Source organism: Pan paniscus, chromosome 4 (genome assembly GCF_029289425.2).
Source record: "Pan paniscus chromosome 4, NHGRI_mPanPan1-v2.0_pri, whole genome shotgun sequence".
Lineage (NCBI taxonomy): Eukaryota > Metazoa > Chordata > Mammalia > Primates > Hominidae > Pan > Pan paniscus.
The window spans coordinates 104,271,349-104,292,521 of NC_073253.2; the positions used below are offsets into that span (position 1 = coordinate 104,271,349).

General features: G+C 35.3%; 1 protein-coding gene across 9 annotated transcripts in view; it reads left to right on the plus strand.

Moving 5' to 3' along the window:
- FER (FER tyrosine kinase) overlaps nt 1-21,173 on the plus strand; it is a 451,402-nt gene that overhangs the window by 270,851 nt on the left and 159,378 nt on the right. For all 9 annotated transcript variants that reach the window (XR_010112214.1, XR_008625417.2, XM_063604585.1 and 6 more), the window contains one exon: nt 21,030-21,086. Coding sequence is in view for 7 of the 9 variants with exons in the window: in XM_063604585.1 (XP_063460655.1) it covers nt 21,030-21,086 (57 nt within the window). In the remaining 2 variants the exon portion in view is untranslated. The remainder of the gene's footprint in view (nt 1-21,029; nt 21,087-21,173) is intronic.

The window sequence follows — 21,173 nt, forward strand, 5'->3', positions numbered from 1 at the left end:
TGTGTATCAGCCACTCTGAATTGGACTTTTGTTGAATATGAATAAAGATAAGAGGATTGAGCAACTCCTATAAAGCAAAGTGAAATTGCAAGCAGTGTGTGAAGAAAACTGGTTTCACTTTAACCAAGGACAACAGGAATCCATACACACTTGTGTACTTTTTTGTGTCTCTGATGATATCAGACCAGCTTTCTCTTATCACTGATAAAGCCATGACCACAGATGTAAATCAAATGACTTAATTGTAGGTCGCTTGTCAAACAAAAAGCCTTTGTTGCAAAGCAGTAGCAAAACTTTGAAATGTGTATGTGTATACTTAGTCAATGTTTAGAATCTATTCTTTATTTGAATATATACATATTTTCCACATTATTATTATAGTTTTTTATTATGTGCTATGCACAGAATTAAGTTCCTCTCAGATTCATATGTTGAACCACCAACATGTCTTTATAGGTAGGGCTTTTAGGAGGTAATTAAGGTTAAATAAGGTTATAAGAATGGCCTCCTAATTCAATAGGTTTTGTGGTCTTATAAGAGGAAGAGAGACCTATCTCTACCTGTGAATATGCCTAGGAAAGGCCATGTGAGGACACAGTGGGAAGAAGGCAGTCTGCAATCCAGTGAGAAAGCCCTCAGCAGATTCTGTTGTTTAAGCCACCCAGTCTATGATACTGTGTTATGGCAGCCTAAGCTGACCAATACACCATGTAATAAACGTGCTGTTTTCTTATTTCTATTGCATAGTTATTTTAGGAATTTTAATATTACAGGCTTTTTACTGAAATGAGACAGTTATTTTATGTTGCCTTTTGAAATGTGAGCTTGAGAGGATTGCAGGGCTAATGAGGGGCTAGGAAAGAAAAATATCCCTAGATTTATTCAAGTTTTTCAAAAAGTTATGTTATATATTTTGCAAATCAAAAATTATTAGAAAAGACAAGATAGTTATTATAGAATTTAAAGTATTTTATTTCATACATTACAAATACAAAACATATTGTTTTAAGAATTGCTTTGGATTGTTTTGAAGCAAAATGTTGGATATGATGTCCTCTGCTGATGATTGCTGCAGAAATACCCAAATGACATAGTAAGATTTTCATGCCTTATAAATAAGTCTTGTATATTCACAGTCTTTCTGTTATTCATTGTTGAACCTTTGTCTTGAAATAATGTAATTCATAAGAAAAGAGATAACTTATTTGCATATCATAAATTTTAGTTCTTTTAGCTTGGGTCCAAATCAAAATAAAATTCATTTTGCTTTTATTTTGTTGACTAGTTTTGGAGGATATATATCATCATTGGTCTTAAATGTTATTATAGTTATTTAATTTGTTTATTTGCTTTACGATAAAATATAAGTCTTATCAGAGACCAAATCCAACAACTCAGGTTAGAAATGTGAATACTTAAATGACCATTATCCAAGAAATTCACAGAACCTACTTGTTTTCCCTCAATTATGAGAACTAATGCATTGTAGAGAGTCACTACCCTTTTCTTTCCCTGACAACCTCCATCTGTGGTCACATACATGATTGTTGGGACTTTTATAGTAACAAACCCTTTGTTTTCATTTTCTCTATAGATTCTCTTTTTAAAAACCCTATTTTCTAACATCTTACTTTGTAATAGTAGGGAAAGAAAGCATCATGTATGTATGGTCAACCTATTGTCTCCTGTCTGTTTTAGTTAGAATGCCTAGTCAAATGACTTAATACTTTGGATTTTTTACTTCTACTTATTACATTTTCATTGAATTGGAGACATAAGAAGGAAAAAATGAGACTGAGACAAACAGGCTGAAATAATTTTAAAAGTCCACAAATTTTCCATGAAAATTGCTTAACACTGACTAGGAAGTATCAGTATCAGTGATAGTCATTGAGTGGTTTTGCTTTATCCTGCCCACTTAGAAATAGATTGTCTTCTGATAATTGATTATATAAAGATTTGCGACTGATAACTGATCAATAATTCAATATGGCTTTAGGATGAAGTTAAAATAATTGATATCTTACCATTGGGACTACACATGTAGAGAACCTTAGATAAGCAAGGTTTTTACACCCTTATTTTCATTTTAATTTACCTTTTCACAATTTTCTGTGTGGTTTGGTGGTGAAGAATACAGATTTTAGAATCAAAGACTTGTCCCACAATAGTGGTTGTGTAGAATGGTTAAATTACTTTATCAGTCTGAGCTTCCATTTCCTTATCTGTAAATTGTGGTTGTGTGGTAGGTTTGTGTAGATGTTAATGGAATCATGTAATCCTTTGAATCGTATATATGTAAACATTACAGTGGCATATAAAAACCATCTAAAATGGCATAGATATAATAATTATTTCCCACAACATTGTTAAGAATTCATCAAGTTCTGTAAGCAAAATATGAACCTTTAGAAGGGACTTAAGTAGTAGAGTTGGATTTCACCCACATCGTTTTCTGGATATTTTTTCCCAAGCCCTTGTTTGGACAAATAGTAGAGGGAAATGTAAAATAGAACAGGAAACCTTGATTACTGTGGGTAGTACTGCTGTTGAGCCATATGACTTTGAGAATTCACTTAGGTAACAAAACAGATTGAATTGTCAAAGCTGATTCATATGAATCATAGGTATTATCTAACACCATAATATCCTAATAATTCAAAAGATACAAGCAGAAACCAGGCACAAGTGTAATATTTTTTTCCAGAGGGGTTTGAATGTATATAGACAGCTTCAAAAAATGTCCCTTTATCCACATTTGATTAGATTTTGGTTTTGGATTAAGAGATGGGCTCCAGTGTATGCTATTTTGGTTTTGGAACTCTTCAGTTTTATACTCCATTAATTTCATTAAAAGAAAAATTCTTATGTGATTATGTCATATTCTCTAGCCATGCCCTCATAAAATTTTAAATTATAGGTTTATTTACAATAGCAGTCTAGAAGACCACTAATATATCCTGCTCAAAACATTTTATATAATAGATAGGTCCTTCCTAATAACTTTGTCTCAAGTAAATGCAAAAGTATCATTGTTAGTATTGTCAAAGTGTGGTCATTATTAGTATCATTATTAGTACTGTCAAAGTATGATTACCAAACCAGTATCTGGTTAAAGTATCATTATTAATATTGTCCAAGTGTGATCGCCAGACCAGTAGCATCAATACCATAAGGGAACTTATTAAAAATACAAATTATTGGTTCCTATGCCAGGCCTACTGATTCAGAAATTTTGAGGATGAGACATCAGTCATGTTTTACAAGCTCTCCAGTTGATTCTGATGCAGGCTGAAGTTTGAAAAACAATTGTAATAACTTTATAAAGAGATCTGGTGGAGGTCATTCATTTCTTCTAGCATTCTTCCCTGCAATCCCAGGGAAGAAGTGAGTTACACACCTGACAATAACCTTTTACTTTCCAAACTTAACCTATTTCTTTATATGTCTGTAGATATATTTATATATAAAAAATGTTTTACGACTGATTTTAAAATGCTGATGGTAACAATATAAACATTATCACCAAAATCACCTTGGAGAAAAAAATTGTAGCAGTGCTGCTTTTTCCTAATGTACTTTGCAATTTGTTTCTTTTAGAATTCACTTCAAGGTAACTTTTAATCCAAAATAAAATGTGTCTTACTGCTTTGCAGTGCAACTGTTTTTCACCAAGTTTGACCTCTTAACACACCCACCAGATTTGACTCTTAATGATTGGCTTTCTGAAAATTAATTGTATGTACATTGATAATCTACAGACATTAGAAATATTCTTAAATTGCTTAAAGGTAGTTTTAAGTATGAATTTCCAATTTCCTGCATTTGGAAATTAATTTTAAAATCAGTCTTAAAACATCTTGCCTTGAGCAAGATCAGCATTTTTAGAATAAGCTTACTTTGAAATTACACTTTTAAAAAATCAGTAATATTACTTTATAGTCATATATAATAAAGCATAAATTTGGCCCATCTCACTGGTCTCTACCACAGTTCTAGAAATAAGACCAAAATTTCTGTTTTTTAAAGAATCTTCTAAAACTCAACTTAGAACTGAACAAATAACATCCTTTTCATTCTTTGTTATTTAATAAAAAGAAATATTCCTTCAGATCATTAACTTGTAAGATTGAGGAAGAAAATAAGCCACATTTAGATCTCAGTTTCCTTCTATATGACTTGGAATTTTTTGGTTACTAAAATTGGCTTGCTGGAAATCTTCCCTAATTAGAGAAATTGATGGATGACAAAGATTAATTATGTTTTATCCAGCTATTATATATCCCCTTGTGAACTTTTGGCATACACTTTGCGGCCAAGCTTTGCCTTATGACTTTGTTTTGTATCCAGAAGCACTCTGCCTTTTATGAACACTGTAAAAAGACCTCAAAATTGGTTTTCAGCCACCTTGCCAAACTAAAGGCCTTGTACTGATGAACCTCTTTTGTTTATTTTAATTATTGAAGAACTGTAGTGAAATAATTATCACAATCGTTTTGAAATTTTCTAAATGGTCCTGTTTGATTTGGGTCTAATTTGAATGAAATGTTTGTTTTTAACACTCAGAACATAAAGACAGCATGTTGTTGGTATGCTTATAACCAGGAGTTAAGGAACCATTTTACCTTTATTCTCCTTTAAATTCAAGTTATTTTAAGTGTTTTGCTTCATATTAAGTAGAATAATTTTAGTGTAGCTACTTGATACATCTTTTATCAGAAATGCCAAAATACTGCACACCCACCTCATGATCAGATCCAAAAAGGTGAATATATATAATACGTATATTTGCTGTACTCAATGTTATCCTACTACCATTTTAATTAATGAATTTAGATTTTAGCAGGTGTGCTTACTAACTGTAGGTCTGTTAAGATTTATTTGACTTTAATAAGAGTGAGAACAGGGAATATAATGTTGACTTCCCTGTGTGAAGTCTTTCTGGATGCTTCTTTTAGTGTTGAAATCAACAAACTTCTATGTACATTATTTTTAAAAATGCATATGCCTAATATAAGGGTATACTTAACATAATTATCAAGTCATTTAATGGATTGTAGACTCACAAGTGGGAATTGCTTTTTTCATTTTTAGTATTCTAACAACATTTGCTAGAGGGATATTCTGAATACTAGAATCTATTAGAATAAAAGTGTTTTTCCTAAAAGTAAGCTTTCTTCACCAATTTTTTCTTAGCTACTAGCTTTTAGTTTATAATGAAGGATTCTTAGTGCTTATCTTAGTACTTTATAACATTACTAAAGCTTTAGGATAAACAACATATATCCCATCTCATTACTATAAAGTAATTAATTTTCTACTAAACTGTATGTCTTCTATGAATAAGATTAATTGAAAAGCAAAAAAACAAGCTTTCTTAGATTTGATAGATATTTATGAAACATGACATTGTGAAATGTGTGCATTTTGTTCCTAAAAGTTGTTGTTTTTTCATGTTGCATTACTACAAGAAGTAAAATCCAAAAAATACCTACCGTATGTTAAGCATTGCAAGACAGATAAAGCCCCTGTAGGTATGCAGCTTACCCTTTAGAGGGAGAAGATAGAGAAAGGTAAACAAGTAATTTGTAAGATAATTATAGGTTCATCATGCTAAAAAGGAAACAAGCAAAGTAATAATGTCCTTAGATCCAAAAGGAGGGCTACTTCTCTGGCTCCATTTTGGCAGTCTACCAGTTACACCCTCCCTACAGTTGAGGAGTTTAAAGTACCTAGAATATGTGCCCATATACAGTCCATGCTTTCTACCTCAGAGTCTGTAGATCTTCATATTTCCTGTTCCAGCAACCCTGAGCCCACTTCCATGCCCTGCCCAAGCTAATGACTGAAGTCCATTGTCTCAAGGGAAGTCCATTGTCTCAAGGGTGGACCACAGGAAGGGTGGCCAATATATTTGAGGAACACATGGATGCAGCTTGGAATATACAGGAAGGAGAGTCTAGAGATACCACATACTAGGCTACATGAGGAGCATAAAGGAACCAGGAATGGGAAGAGAGACAAGTAGGCTTGCAGTGCAGGACCTGGGGAGACTTCTCCTATACTGCCATGCTCTAGTGCAGAAGTCTTGAAGTGAATATTTGACTTTCCAGGTTATTAGGGAGGTATATTTGTCAAAGTAATGGAAAAGAAGATGTCACATTTAATGATTTGTTGACATGATATGTAAGTTTTACATATTTAGACATGTGACATTGGGCCCCACAAAGGCTAATGACATAATATATAGAAATATTGCCTTGTGAAGGTCACTTTAGATAGGATGGTCAGATAAAGTTTATCTGAGGAGACACGATTCAAGTCAAGACCTGGAACATGAACTTGTAGAGGAAAACAAATAAGTTTTAACTAGAGGGTATTCCAGCTAGAGTAACTATGTCATACAAATGTATAGAGGATCAAAATCAACAATAACCAGATGCTTCATCTGCATAAAGAATCAAAAGAGGACCTCAGAGGAAGGAATGAAATAACATAAGGATAGAGATCTGCAGGGACTAGATTATGCCCTATTATGCTATAGATAATAGCTTGGTTTTTAATCTAAGAGCAATGGGGCATTACTGGAGGGATTTAATGAGAGAATAGCAGGTTCTTAATTACATCTTTTTAAAGAAACCACATCTTTTTTCTTATGTGTAAAATGTATGTAAAGGGAGGATGGAAGCATGAAATCAGGTTAAAAGACTATTATAGTGACCTGTGGAAGGAAATGATGTTTGCTTGGTCTTAACTGGTAGGAGTAGAGATAGACAGAAAGTGTATGTGTTGAGTGATGTTTTGCAAGTAGACCTAACATTTTCCCTGATGCATTGTATGTGGAGAATGAGGCAGGGAAAATAATCAAGAATGATTAAGATTTTTGGTTTGAGAACCTGGATGAATAGTAGTTACATTTACTGAAATAGAGAATGCTATGAGAGAAACACAGTTTTTTAGGGAGATAGGAATTGAGAGTTCTATTGTGAACATGGTTAGTCTGAGGTACTATTAGACAATCAAGTGGAGATTTCAAGTAGGCACTTGGATACGTCCAAGTTGAACTCAGGGGAACAATGTGGACTCTCCTTTTGTTTTGTGAACATACCACATGCTTCTTATGTCTCAGAGCCTTAGTTCCAGTTGTGCCTTTTGTCGGCAGTATTCTTTCCTACCTTTGCCTGCTTTCAGTCTCAACTTAAATGCCAATCTATCTAAATGGTTCCCTTATGTCCATTTTTATTCTCTATCTCAGTATTGTTTGTGTTTTGGGGTTTTTTTGTAACTTTTTTTTTTTTTAATTTGCAAACATTTTCACTTTTTCTTCTCTTCATGAAGAGGGACATTGTTTCACTCACCCTATCTAGCCAATGCCTAGCACAGTGCCTGTCACTTGATAGATATTCAGTAAATACTTGTTGATTGAATGAATGAATGAGCAGCTGTGGTTTGCTTAAAAGGAAAGACAAGGTGCTAGGAGTAGAACAGTATGAGAGATGATGGACTCCCCTTTCCCCCAAAGATTTGAGGGTTCTTGAGTAAGAGGAAGAATGGTTAATGTTTATTAAGCACTTATTATATGTTAGGCACTGACTGAGTACTTTATTAAAATCTCATTTAATATTTAGAACCACCCTATATAGTAGCTTCTCTTTTTATCTTTATTTTGCAGATAAGGAAGCTGAGACTGAAAGAGGCCATGTTGCTGAAAGTTACACAGCTAGTGCAGAACAGCCATATTTCAAGCTCAAGCAGTTTCGCTCCATAGCCTAGTCTCTTAACAAATACATAGAACAGAAGACTATTTCTGCAGTGCTGTAGATCATTGTAGTTTCCTTAGCCTTTGATGCTATTGAAGAGGATTCTGATAAACTCAGTGGAATAGTACATAATACTCCTCAGATGCCTCTTCCCAGTGTCAGGTTCCAGCAGCCCAACAAAATGACACCACTGTGTATTCCTTGAAGCCTGGACAAGGGTCACTCCTTGCATATCTCTTCTTCATAAGACTACCACCCTATGCAGAGTGGAATGGAAAGAAAACGAAAGAAAGCAGTGGAGAGAGGTCCTTGGGAGCAAGATCCTGATTCACTTCAACTCACAGGCAGGTCTCCTTTTTTCTGGTAGCCACTGGGGACAGTGCCAAGCCCATCTGATAGGGACCCCTTCTTCATAATGGCCAGAGTGTGTGAGGTACGGAGGACGGTGGGTAGATACCAAAGAATGAAAGGAAAAAGCCAGGAGTCTCATCTTTTTTGCTCTTTGAAGATAAAGGTATCATCTAATCCCCCTTTCTTTTTCCTATTATCACTGGATAAGAAACTCCTGAGAGCAGAAACTGTATTTTGCTTTCATTTTGATGAGCCCCTGTGCCTTTCACATCATGTTTAAGTCTTTAATCCATCTTGAATTGATTTTTGTATAAGGTGTAAGGAAGGGATCCAGTTTCAGCTTTCTACATATGACTAGCCAGTTTTCCCAGCACCATTTATTAAATAGGGAATCCTTTCCCCATTGCTTGTTTTTCTCAGGTTTGTCAAAGATCAGATAGTTGTAGATATGCGGCATTATTTCTGAGGGCTCTGTTCTGTTCCATTGATCTATATCTCTGTTTTGGTACCAGTACCATGCTGTTTTGGTTACTGTAGCTTTGTAGTATAGTTTGAAGTCAGGTAGCGTGATGCCTCCAGCTTTGTTCTTTTGGCTTAGGATTGACTTGGCAATGTGGGCTCTTTTTTGGTTCCATATGAACTTTAAAGTAGTTTTTTCCAATTCTGTGAAGAAAGTCATTGGTATCTTGATGGGGATGGCATTGAATCTATAAATTACCTTGGGCAGTATGGCCATTTTCATGATATTGATTCTTCCTACCCATGAACATGGAATGTTCTTCCATTTGTTTGTATCCTCTTTTATTTCCTTGAGCAGTGGTTTGTAGTTCTCCTTGAAGAGGTCCTTCACATCCCTTGTAAGTTGGATTCCTAGGTATTTTATTCTCTTTGGAGCAATTGTGAATGGGAGTTCACTCATGATTTGGCTCTCTGTTTGTCTGTTATTGGTGTATAAGAATGCTTGTGATTTTTGCACATTGATTTTGTATCCTGAGACTTTGCTGAAGTTGCCTATCAGCTTAAGGAGATTTTGGGCTGAGACAGTGGGGTTTTCTAGATATACAGTCATGTCATCTGCAAACAGGGACAATTTGACTTCCTCTTTTCCTAATTGAATACCCTTTATTTCCTTCTCCTGCCTAATTGCCCTGGCCAGAACTTCCAACACTATGTTGAATAGGAGTGGTGAGAGAGGGCATCCCTGTCTTGTGCCCATTTTCAAAGGGAATGCTTCCAGTTTTTGCCCATTCAGTATGATATTGGCTGTGGGTTTGTCATAGATAGCTCTTATTATTTTGAAATACATCCCATCAATACCTAATTTATTGAGAGTTTTTAGCATGAATGGTTGTTGAATTTTGTCAAAGGCCTTTTTGAACATACATATTTTTCTAGCTGGCTATTTTTAGCCACTCAGTTGCCAGAACCTGAAAAGGGTCTGTATCAGCATTTTTTCACTTATTATCACCTGCATTGCTTCCTTTGGAGGGCATAACTGTTGGCTCTGAGAGTTTTTTAGTCAAGAAAAATGAGACATTCTAAAGTCGAGATGAATGAAAATGAGTTAGAAAATATTCATATGTGTACAGAAAATTATACAGCCTTTTGTTCAGTTAATACTATCCTATAATAAACAAGTTTATTTTATAAGTAGGGAAATTGCATAGACATACATTAAAAATAAGAACCAATTAAAATCCTTTCTAGAATGATAGGATAAAATAAATTATACACATACAAGAACTATTTTATGTAGCTTGCAAATATAATGAAATATTTTCTAAGGTAATAATGTGTGTGTTTCCTAAATAAGAACCATTTGGGAAGAAAGTACTTTTGGATTATTTAGAATGAATTTATAGAACATTTAAACAAATACTCGGTTACTAAAAGCTTCTCAGATAGATTCCAGATGGGCAACTACTTTGCATACTTTTCAATAAGTTTTTGTTTTTCCTCTAAAGCAACCCTGATAACTTTAATGACAAAGCTGATCAAATTCTGAATAATTCTTGGATTATAAAAAGGTTCTATGGCTGAGACTTTGAGTGGAATAAATGTGCTGAGCCAGCTAGGGAGATAATGAAGCAGGCTGACTGAAAAATTGTATATAAAAGAAAAATAGAGATAGCAAATATTTCTCAGTATGAGTAGTAGAAAAATCTCTGAGAATCATCTTATGTATTGTGACATTTTGTTAATTATTCTTTCTTTTTTGTTGTTGTTGTTGCCTGGGCTGGAGTACAGTGGCCCAATCTTGGCTCACTGCAACTTCTGCCTCCCGGGTTCAAGGAATTCTCCTGTCTCAGCCTCCCGAGTAGCTGGGATTACAGGCGCCCGCCACCATGCGTGGCTAATTTTTTTGTATTTTTAGTAGAAACGGGGTTTTACTATGTTGGCCAGGCTGGTCTCAAATTCCTGACCTTGTGAACTGCCCACCTCGGCCTCCCAAAGTGCTGGGATTACAGGCGTGAGCCACCACACCTGGCTAATTATTCTAAGGATTATATGTTGGTCTTTGTGCATTAGCTCCAAAATACCATGTTGTCAATATGTTTAGAAATTCATCTGCTATAGGTATTAAATCTTTGTAGTGAGATAATATTTTTTTTTTAATTCTGATTTAAATTTTGCCTTTTTTCTTTCTTTCTTTCAAACTATTACACTGGATGATTACCACTATCCCTTTGACCAGGGGCTGGACAAAGCTTGTATTTCCAGTATTTTTTGTAATTAAGTCCTCATGTTGAACCTGCGATACATTGGCTCTTGCTGAGGAATAGATTGTATTACTGTATTAGTGAATTGGCCTGTATTTAAGGTAGAATTATTTATCAAAAACAATGATTTAAAAATGAAAATGTTGAATTAAAAATATAACTTCAGTCACATGGAAGCAAGAACTTCTATTTCAGTTTTGAATGTTGGGGAGATATATAGGAATAGAATCAGGTTGTTCTTTACTATTAGCAGTATTTTCTTTTGGTGGGCATTCTTCTTGGAGAACTGTGAATCAAAGGGAAGTGTTAATTTAAGTCACACTTCTAATCACTCTGACTTACCTACTTGAGATCGAATTTCAAATATGTCCCTGTGCCCCATAAAGCCCTTTAAAGGGATAACTTTAGGAAGAAATGGCACAACCATCCAAAGAGATTTGGCAGCGGTTGATTGACGTAATAAATAATGACCATCTGTACCCTGTAGCAGTCCACCAAGAAGCACAGTTAGTCCCCTGCAGCCTGGGCAGACTGCTGGTTGTCTTCAGCAGGTGAACAAAGGAGACGTTGCTTATTTGATAGTTGTTCACTTTATTTAAAATGACTACATTTGTGAGGCAAAATTCTAAGATTTAGGTTTTAATATTTTAAAACTAATTAGATTTTATTTTCAGTTATTTTTATAGCTTTTGCTTATTACTGTATCTACTTGTATAAAGATGTGGGATTTACATAGTGTTTTCATTAAAAGTACTATATTAATGACAATTTTGTTGAAACCTTATTTTTAAGTGATTTTATATTTTATAGAAAATTTGGAACAGAGTTATTGTGGGAAAATGGAATATTTGTCATTTATCTAGTGGAAATAAGTGGTATAGAGACCGAAGTTGAGTCATTATTTTTTTAGGTTACAGATTACATAAAGATTATACAAAATTGACTCATAACTCTGCCAGTTATATTAAGACATACTTGATTACAACTGTAAAGTTTTTTGTGATTTCATTTTTTGACACAAAAACTGTGAATGTGCAAAATGCAAAGCTTTAAATTAGATTATAATCTAATGAATGCAGTAGATGAAGAGCAATCTATAATTGATTTGCATAGAAATAATTTCAAACAAAGTATGTAAATCATAAGTTAAAAAATCTGTTAGGAATAGAACTTGAAACTTAAAATAGAATTTATAACCCATTGTGTTTCAATTAATTAAAATTGATTGCATCATTATCTCTGAACTTGAAAGAGTCATATGCATTGCTTTAAATAAATTACTCTATTTTGGGTAACAGTATAATTTGTTAGAAAGGACATAAGCTTCAGAGTCAGACATATATGGGTTCAAACATTGTTTCTGCCATTTGCTGTCAGAGTAACCTGTCTCTCAGAAACTCAGAGTCCTGGCTTGATGGTGTTACTAACACCCCCAAGTTCAGTGATCCACTAGAAAGGCTCACAGAAGTTAACATTAAGTTAAATTCAAGGCTAGGATTTATTGTCGCAAAAGACTGACTCATGTAGGAACAGCAAAAGCTAGGTCAAAAGAGGCTTTCTTGCCCTATTTATAGCAGGAATTGTATGGCTAAGTCTTTCTGTCTACAAACTGCAAGGCCATGTGTGATACCATTACTCAGGAAATCCCATTTGAGTTTTGGAGTCCAAATTTCTTACCAGGGGCTGATCACATACCTGTTAACATGACCAGCCATGGTGAGGACCCCAAACCAGGCACCATGTGCATAGAATGGATATTTATGTTTACTTTAAGCATGTTAACAACCTAGTTCTTCTTGACCTGCCACTTCAGTCATTATGGACTAACATTACTCAGTAACTTTTGAACATTCTGGTGGTTTAGTTCTCATTTTCACCAAAGGTGGTCAAGAGTATAGAGATAAGCAGAAACTGAATGAAACAGACCTACTTTGTTAAACTTTCCTCACAGAGTTATTGTGAAAGTTAAGGTAGAACTCTGTTTAGTTTTGGTTTTACCTATGTCCTTTTAGGCTTTCTTTTTTTTTCTTCTTGTTACCTTTTTTTTAATTATTATTATACTTTAAGTTTTAGGGTACATGTGCACAATGTGCAGGTTAGTTACATATGTATACATGTGCCATGCTGGTGTGCTGCACCCACTAACTCGTCATCTAGCATTAGGTATATCTCCCAAGGCTTTCTTTATCTGAAAATGTCTTTATTTTCTATTCATTGTTCTTTTTTTTTTTTTTTTTAGTTAGAGACAGAGTCCCACTTTGTTTCCCAAGCTGGTTTAGATCTCTTGGCCTGAAGCAATCCTCCTGCCTCGGCCTCCCAAAGTGCTAGGGTGAGCCACTGTGCCCAGCCTTATTTTCCATTCATTCTTGAAAGATGGTTTTACCACATTTACTATTTACAGTTGACAGTTATTTTCTTTCAACACTGGAAGGTTACTGTGCTACTTTTGTCCGAACTGTGTGGTTTCAGAAGAGAAGTCTGCTTTCTGTGAATTGGTATACCCTGTAGGTAAAGTCATTTCTCTCTGGCTGCTTTCAAGACTCCTTGTCTTTCCTTGTTGGAAGTTTGATTATGATGAATCTTGGCTTGAATTTATTTGTGTTTATCCTATTTCAGGTCCTGTCAGCTTCTTGTTTGTAGATTTGTGTCTTTCGCCAAATTTGAGAAATTTCAGTCATTATTTCTTTAAGTACTCTTTCAGCCCTACTCTTTCTCCTCTCCTTTTATCTCAGATTATACAAATGTGGGATTGCTTGCCTTACAGGTTCCTAAGGTTCTGTTCATTTTTTTTCACCCAATCTATTTTCTCTTTGTTGTTCAAATTGGGTAATCTATTGATCTGTCCTCAAGTTCAATGATTAGCCTCTCTTATCTTCACTTTACTATTGAGCCCATTCAGTGAGTTTTTAAAATTTGCTTTGTAATTTTTAGTTATATACTTTTTATTTGGTTCTTTTTTTAATAACTTCTGTTTCTATGGCTGAGATAATCTATGTGTTTTCATATTTTTCGAGGGAATTTGTAAGTGATTGTTGTGCATTTTTCTGGCAGCTTTAAAATCCTCATCAGATAATTCCAACATCTGATCCATCCACTGTTGGTTGACTGTCTTTTCTCATTCAGATTGTGATTTTCTTGGCTCTTGATATGATGGATGATTTTTAATTGTACCCTAGACATATAATCTATTATGTTAGGACATCTTGGGTCCCGTTTAAATCTTTCATTTTTGCAGGTAGTTACCTTGTTTAGGTTTAGCAGGTAGGGCCTGGCCTGCTTTAAATGGTTTCAATGACAGTGCAATTTTTAGAGCTTTTTTGGTGTTATTTTGTTTTGTTGGTTTATCTGGTGCCACTGGGCTTCCTTCTAACTTGTTCATTTTAATGCTGCCTCTAGGAGTAGAGGGAATTCCCCAAGTCTGGGCTGCCAGGTGTTTCACTGAGGAAGGGCATCTTAGGCCTATGGGATTGTTTGGTAGACTTCTCCTGCCTCTGGGGAACAGAGTACTTCCTGGGCTGGGGCCTTATTGTGGTGGGATTCTTTCTCCCGTTAGGCATGCTGCCCTGTCGTCTCTGGCAAGGGAGATAGGAGTCTCAGTGCATGGAGACAAAGAGACTTCCCAGGATAGGTGTTTTTTTTGTGGCAGTGCTTCTCTTGCCAATGCAACTGAGCTGCCTTGTTATTTCTCAGTTGGGAAGTGAGATAACAGGCCCACAGAAACAAAGAGGCCTCTTAGGCTTGGTCACTCATTTGTCTGGGATCTATCTTCCTGTTACTTGTGGGCCATCCCAGTATTTCTTGGTGGGGCAAAGCAGTCTTAGGCCAGCTGGGAAAGGGAGTCTTCCCTTAGCTGTTTATTGTTAGTTGGATCTCCAGTCAATCCCCTTACAGGTGGTACTGGGCTCATTTGGTCATTTTGAGGACTCTTATATAATCCAGGGGAGGAACAGGCCTAACTGAGCCGCCTTCTATGGCTATGTTGGGAGTCAAACTGCCTTCTGTTGTGGCGGTAGGATGGAAGACATCCTGCCACTATTCTGTTCTCCCATTCCAGGAGTCCCAAACCAATTCACCCTTCTCATACCATCTTTCAGAGTTCCTTGTTTGCCTCTTGAATTATGTCCAGGGTTTATAGCTATAATACTTTCCTGTGGAAAGGAGCAGGGAGAATTATGCTTCTAGAACTTGTCCAATGACCATAGTATTTTAATTGTTTGTTTGGATGCTGGATAATATACATTCTATATTTGTATAGTAGAACAAATGCTCACATTTTTTAAAAAAATTAAAGGGTTACACAATAAAGAGTATTTGGAGACTTCTGGTCTATAAGATTAAGTGAATACTTGATTCCTTGTTTAAGCTCTCCATGGCCTGGTTAGAAAGTACATTTCTAGTTTTTCACTGAACATTGCTCCCCTTTAAGAAGTCTTTGCCTTCACTCTTCTTGTGTATTCACTCTATCTAGAAGATTTCTACTTCTTTCTATGCTTTTGCCAAAGTTATTTTCTCCTTTTAGCATGTCAGTCATATCCATGTTCAAGACTTATCTCAAATACTACCTGTTTTTTGAGACGACTTCTGACTTTTCTAGCACAATATGGCTTCCTTTTCCTCTGAAATCCTTTATCATCACTTACATTACTCATGTGACACTTGAAATGACATTTTGAACAGAGTGTAATCTAAGTTTATCTTTAACTCATCTGTTTGGAGATGAACTTTCCTAGAGAAGCGGTGCTAGCAATGCTTAAATGTATCCATAACATATGCAATGTATGGAGCATAACTACCATTTTACATGAGTCTAATGGAATATATCCTTATATACTGACAGTTCTATCTTAAAATTCCAGGTTCATATTCCTAGACTTACACCCCTTCTCTACCAGCGTAGTTAATACTGAGTCCCATAGGAGTGGTGGCTTCTGTGGGCTATGCCAGAGATACTGCTGCATGGCAGACTGAGAGAAAGTTTGTTGGCAGCGAAGTAGAAAAATAAACTCTTCAGAGATGTTAGAGAGAACAGAGCTAATGTTGGTGGGACTGTGACAACCACTAATCATAGGTTAGAAAAGAAACTGTGTTTCTTTTACACAGGTATTCTTGCCCAACTCCTACCCTTCACTGAACACACTTACATTTCCTCCTTGTGCCTCATTTTTTCACTCAACAGGTAATAGCTTACCTTATTGGTTGCCCCCAGTTTCCTGTATTACATCTCTTTTTCCTTCTGTTCCTTGTGCTTCTCAAATTAACTACTACTTGCATTTGAATCCTTGTCTCAGGGTCTGCTTCTGAGAGAACCCAAACTAAGACAGGGACAGTCAGCTACCTCACATCCACAAGTTATTAGAACTAGATTCAGTAGCGTCAGCCAACTCCCCAGAAGGGCAGTTAATCCATCTCATTCATTTCTTCTTTTCTCAGTGTCACTCACGAATCAATTAATAAAAATAAGTATTATTTGCTTAGGCAATTAGAAGGTACACTGTGATTTCTTGGGTTTATAAGGCCACCAAAATCTTTATATGTAGCCCATATCTTACAGTGATTACCAAAGTGCATAATTTATATCTCCAGAATATCTCTAAAATAAGAGAATTGATAAATAGGAAAAGTGGATATTTTTCTTTTACCATAATCATGATATATTAATACTCAGGAATTAACATAAAGAATAGAATCCAAATATTAACAAGTCAAGAGTCTAAGTCAATCTGTTGTAGCTTCAAGATCAGGGAAATTTAACCATTAGTTTTGAACACAGGTCTGTAGATTTTTCTGTATGGTCACAGATCACTTGCAAGCAAATGAAATGTTAAATATAACTCTGTCAACTCTATTCATTCCTATTGTAATACATCTTTTATGTCTTTGCCTTGTTTCTATTGATGGTTTATACTTAATTACAACTTTTATTTTCATTCATTAACCTGTGGACTGATAAAGCTACTATTCCTATTTCTTGGAAGAGACTAAGAGGCAGTCTGCTTCCATTTTTTCTGTTTTTTCTCTATATTTGAGAAGGTTGCAAAAAGTCTGCTTGTCCCTTTACAAAAAACAGAGCAAAGATAGAGACCAGAAATATGTAGTATAATCACTTTAGGAGAAACCAGCTCTGGAGCAGTTGTTAAGGAGCAAGCTGCAGCTGTCTTTGGCCATATCTTCTGAGTGTGACTTTTCTTTCCTTTGGATAGAAGGGGAGAAGGAGAAAAGTCAGTAAAAATAAAAGCAAATGCAGAGTTCCAGGCTTCTTCAGCAACTCCCCATTCTCCAAATCTGCGTTACTCAATGTCCATGTTCCCTAATTTACTTTTGACCTGCCCTCTGAAACCATTTCAGAGGCGTAAGTAAAGCTTTAGCATCATCATATAACTGAAATTGAATGTCTTTCTCAGCCACTTAGCAGCCTTCTTAGGAATATTCCATTTAATACCTAAGGGGGAGAGGGTTGGTAGTTCTACCCCATCTTTATCCAATTTAACAGATTGGGAGTTTGCCTCTCTATCAACACTTCTGCAGACTATCCACAAATTCTGATCAAAATAGTCACTGAATTCTCCTGGGGCATTTATCCCTGCCTCTTACAGACTGAGTCACATGTCTTTTTTTATTATTTAAATTTTTACTTTTAATTAACAAATAATAATTGTATATATTTATGGGTATGAGTACAATGTGATGTTTTGAGATATGTATATATTGTGGAATGATTATATCAAGCTAACTAACATATCCATCACTTCACATAACTTATTTTTGGTAGTGAGATCATTTAAAATCTGGAGCTTTTTGTAGCAATTTTGAAATAGAAATACATTATTATTAACCATGGTCACTTTGCTGTGCAATAGATCTTGGAAACTTACTCCTCCCATCTAACTGAGACTTTGTACCATTTGGTCAACTTATCTCCATTCCTCAACCCCTCACACCTCCTGTTTCTGCTGACCAACATTCTGTTCTCTACTGTTCTTTTTTTTTTTTTCTGTCTATAACTTAGACTGGATAATTTCTGTAGATCTATTGATCAATTATCTAAGGACACTGAAATTCAACTTTGACATGACAGGCAGTGAGCCAGTTTGGTCTGCAGACTTAGTTTGCCAATCCCTAATTTGGTTCAATCCATGATGGACATGTTTAGAAGGTAGGCTTACTTCTTTTCATTTCGAGGTTACTTTTTCTCCCACAGTGTGGTATGTTTGGGGTTTATTAAAAGCCTGGGGTATTTTATCAGAGCCTCTTCTGCTTGCAGGCCCTGAACTCTCTCTGTATTTTTTAACCTATTGGCTTCTGCTTTCACAATGACCATGTGCATTCAAGGGTAAAAGTAGCCCATAAATCCTTGACATGGCTTCTTTTCTTAACCTAGCTTTAGTCTGTCAATACTTCACTATTTTACTAGCTCTCCAGTGCCTTTAAATGGATGTTTAGGGGTTTTCTTTGTTTGGTTGTTTTTTCTTTTTGTGTTTTTGTTTCTACATTTCAACCTGTTTTTTCAGTGGTTTGCACTACAAGGATTGGGCTCAACTGCCTAGGTTATCATTGTCTAAAGTGGAAAAGCTGTCCAAGAATCAGTTTGCAACTTTAAAATAACTTTTCTGACTGCCAGATGGCACTCTTAGAAGAATAACATTTGCTTATATATAGGGTTTGGGGTGGAGAATTAAACCCCAGAACTGCTGATCAAATGGAAAGTACAGCTCTTTTATTTTTTATTAAAAAATGAACTTTATGGATGTGTAATTTATATAAAATAAAATTTTCCACAGGTTTTAAATATATAGTTCAATGAAACACCAAGAAATTGAACTTTTTTTTTTTTTTTTTTACTGAGTCTCGCTCTGTCGTCAGGCTGGAGTGCAGTGGCGCGATCTTGGCTCACTGCAACCTCTGCTTCCCGGGTTCAGGCGATTCTCCTGCCTCAGCCTCCCAAGTAGGTAGGACTGCAAGTGTGCGCCACCACACCCAGCTAATTTTTGTATTTTTAGTAGAGATGGGGTTTCACCATTTTGGCCAGGAATTGAACATTTTTATAACCCCCCGCAAAGTTGCTTCTTTCCCTTTTGCAGTCAGTCTTTCTCAACTCCTACCCCAAGCAACCATTTCTCTGATACCTAGCATTATAGATTGTCCTTCTCTAGAATTTTATGTAAATGGAATTAGTATCTATGTATGTAAAGTTTGTCTAGATTTATTAACTCAGCAAAATGATTTGCAAGTGCTCTGTTGTATGCATCTGTAGTAAGTTCCTTTTTATTGCCGAATAGTCAGTTGCCTGAATGTACCAAAATGTGTTTATCAGTTTTCTTTTTGATGGACATATGAGTTGTTTCTAGTTTTTGGCTATTACAAATAGAGCTGCTTCCAGCATTTTTTGATGAATCTTTTTGTGGATATGTTTTCATTTATCTTTGGTTAATTCCTAGGAGAGCAATTTGAGTCATAGGATGTGTATGTTTAACTTTATGAGAAACTTCCAAATTATTTTCCCAAACACAAAAATGCTTTTTCTGCGTTGGGAAAAAAATGCTTTTGCATTTTCACCAGCGATACATAAGGATTACAGTTGCTCCACACCCTCACAATCTCTTGATTTGTTAATCTTTTTAATTTTAGTATCTTAATGGGTACGAAGTAATGAAGTATCGTCTTATTGTGATTTGTATTTGTATATCACTGGTGACTAATGATATTAAGTGTCTCTGATGTTCTTACTGGCTATTTGTTCATCATCTTTTCTGAACTTTTTTTACACAATTTCTTGAGCTGGGTTCTTTGTTTTGTTGTTGAGATACGAGTTTTGTATATGTTCTTCATACAAATGCTTTATCAGATAGAAGTTCAGTATTGCAAAAATGTTCTCCCAGGTTGTAGTTTGTCTTTTCATTTTTTAAATGATGCTTTTGAATAAATGTTGTCAATTTTGATGAGGTCCAATTTTCATTTCTTTTTTATAGTTAGTGTTTTTTTGTGCTTCTCTAAGAAACCTTCGCTTACCCACTTGATCATGACGTTATCCTCCTAAGTTTTCTTCCAGGATCTTTATAGCATTAACTTTAGGTGAAAAAACTGTGCATAAAAACTATTGCATTTTAAAAATCAGTGTTGTCCCTTTGTTGACCTAACAGAGAGTGTTGGTTGAGTGTTTGCCACATAGTATTTCAGAAGGTAAAGCACTTCAAATAACTGTCCAGGACATTTTAAAGTCATAGTTAGGGTGAATTTTTACTTCAAGATGTCTGATTACTTGTTACAACTCATAGATCATCATTACATTTCCATCTGTCTTTGTAATGAGGGGAAACTACACTCTAACATTAATAAGAAACCTAACTCATAAATAAAATATATCAACCAGGATACTCTTCCTCCAACTCTTCCTTCCTACTCCCCTCCTTTTTTTCTTCCCTTCCTCTCTTTCTTTCCTTTTTATTCCTCCCTTCCTTTTCTCTTACTTTTTTCCTTTTTCCTTTCTTCATTAAAAACCATATTTTTTCTTACATTATGGTATTGTGGGATTTCATAGTTGAGCCTTTTTTAGATGATAAAATATCCTCTAGTAATCAGTTCTTGAGATCAGATAATGGGATGCTCTCTTTCAATGATATGTTTGCATCACTGGCCTTATGCACCCTAGTGATATTGTAATTGGTGTTTGTTGCTTTATTTATACCACAGGAGATTACTTGGGAAAGATATGGGACTATATGAAGTGTCATAGACAGCTATAACTCATGGCCCATTTATATGTGGAAAAATTAGCTCTTAGTAATATGATTTGAGTAGAAAAACAATTTCTAAGATTAAATGAGAACTGAAAATGTTACATTGTAAAATCAAACTCCCTCATGTATTTATGACAGCTTTTTGAAATGACAAATAATAGCATAACCTAAACTTTATGGTTGGTGGAAAGTACATGCTGTGCTTTAATTACAGGGATGCTATCATTCCGAAGGCTGAGATTTCTGATAGAATTTGGATGTAATGTTGACTTTAATATCCTATTGTGTAGTACCATTTCTTAAATTTGTTTTACAGCATCTTGGGGTTATAACTTCTCAGTGTGCTGTTGATTGAATGGTCTGAATGAAATATCCCTTTAGGTCGACTTTCCACTGGCTCAAATGCAACTTCAAGAAGTGTACCCTTGCTTGTACTAAACAACTGTTCTTATTCTTTGCTGTAGGACAAGAAATGGATTCTCAGTCATGAAGATGTCATATTGGGAGAATTACTGGGCAAGGTATGTAATCAACTGAGCTAAATAACCAGAAGTCTCTATATTGATTGTGAAGACTGCAGATTTTTTCATTTTCCTCAAAGCTTTTCT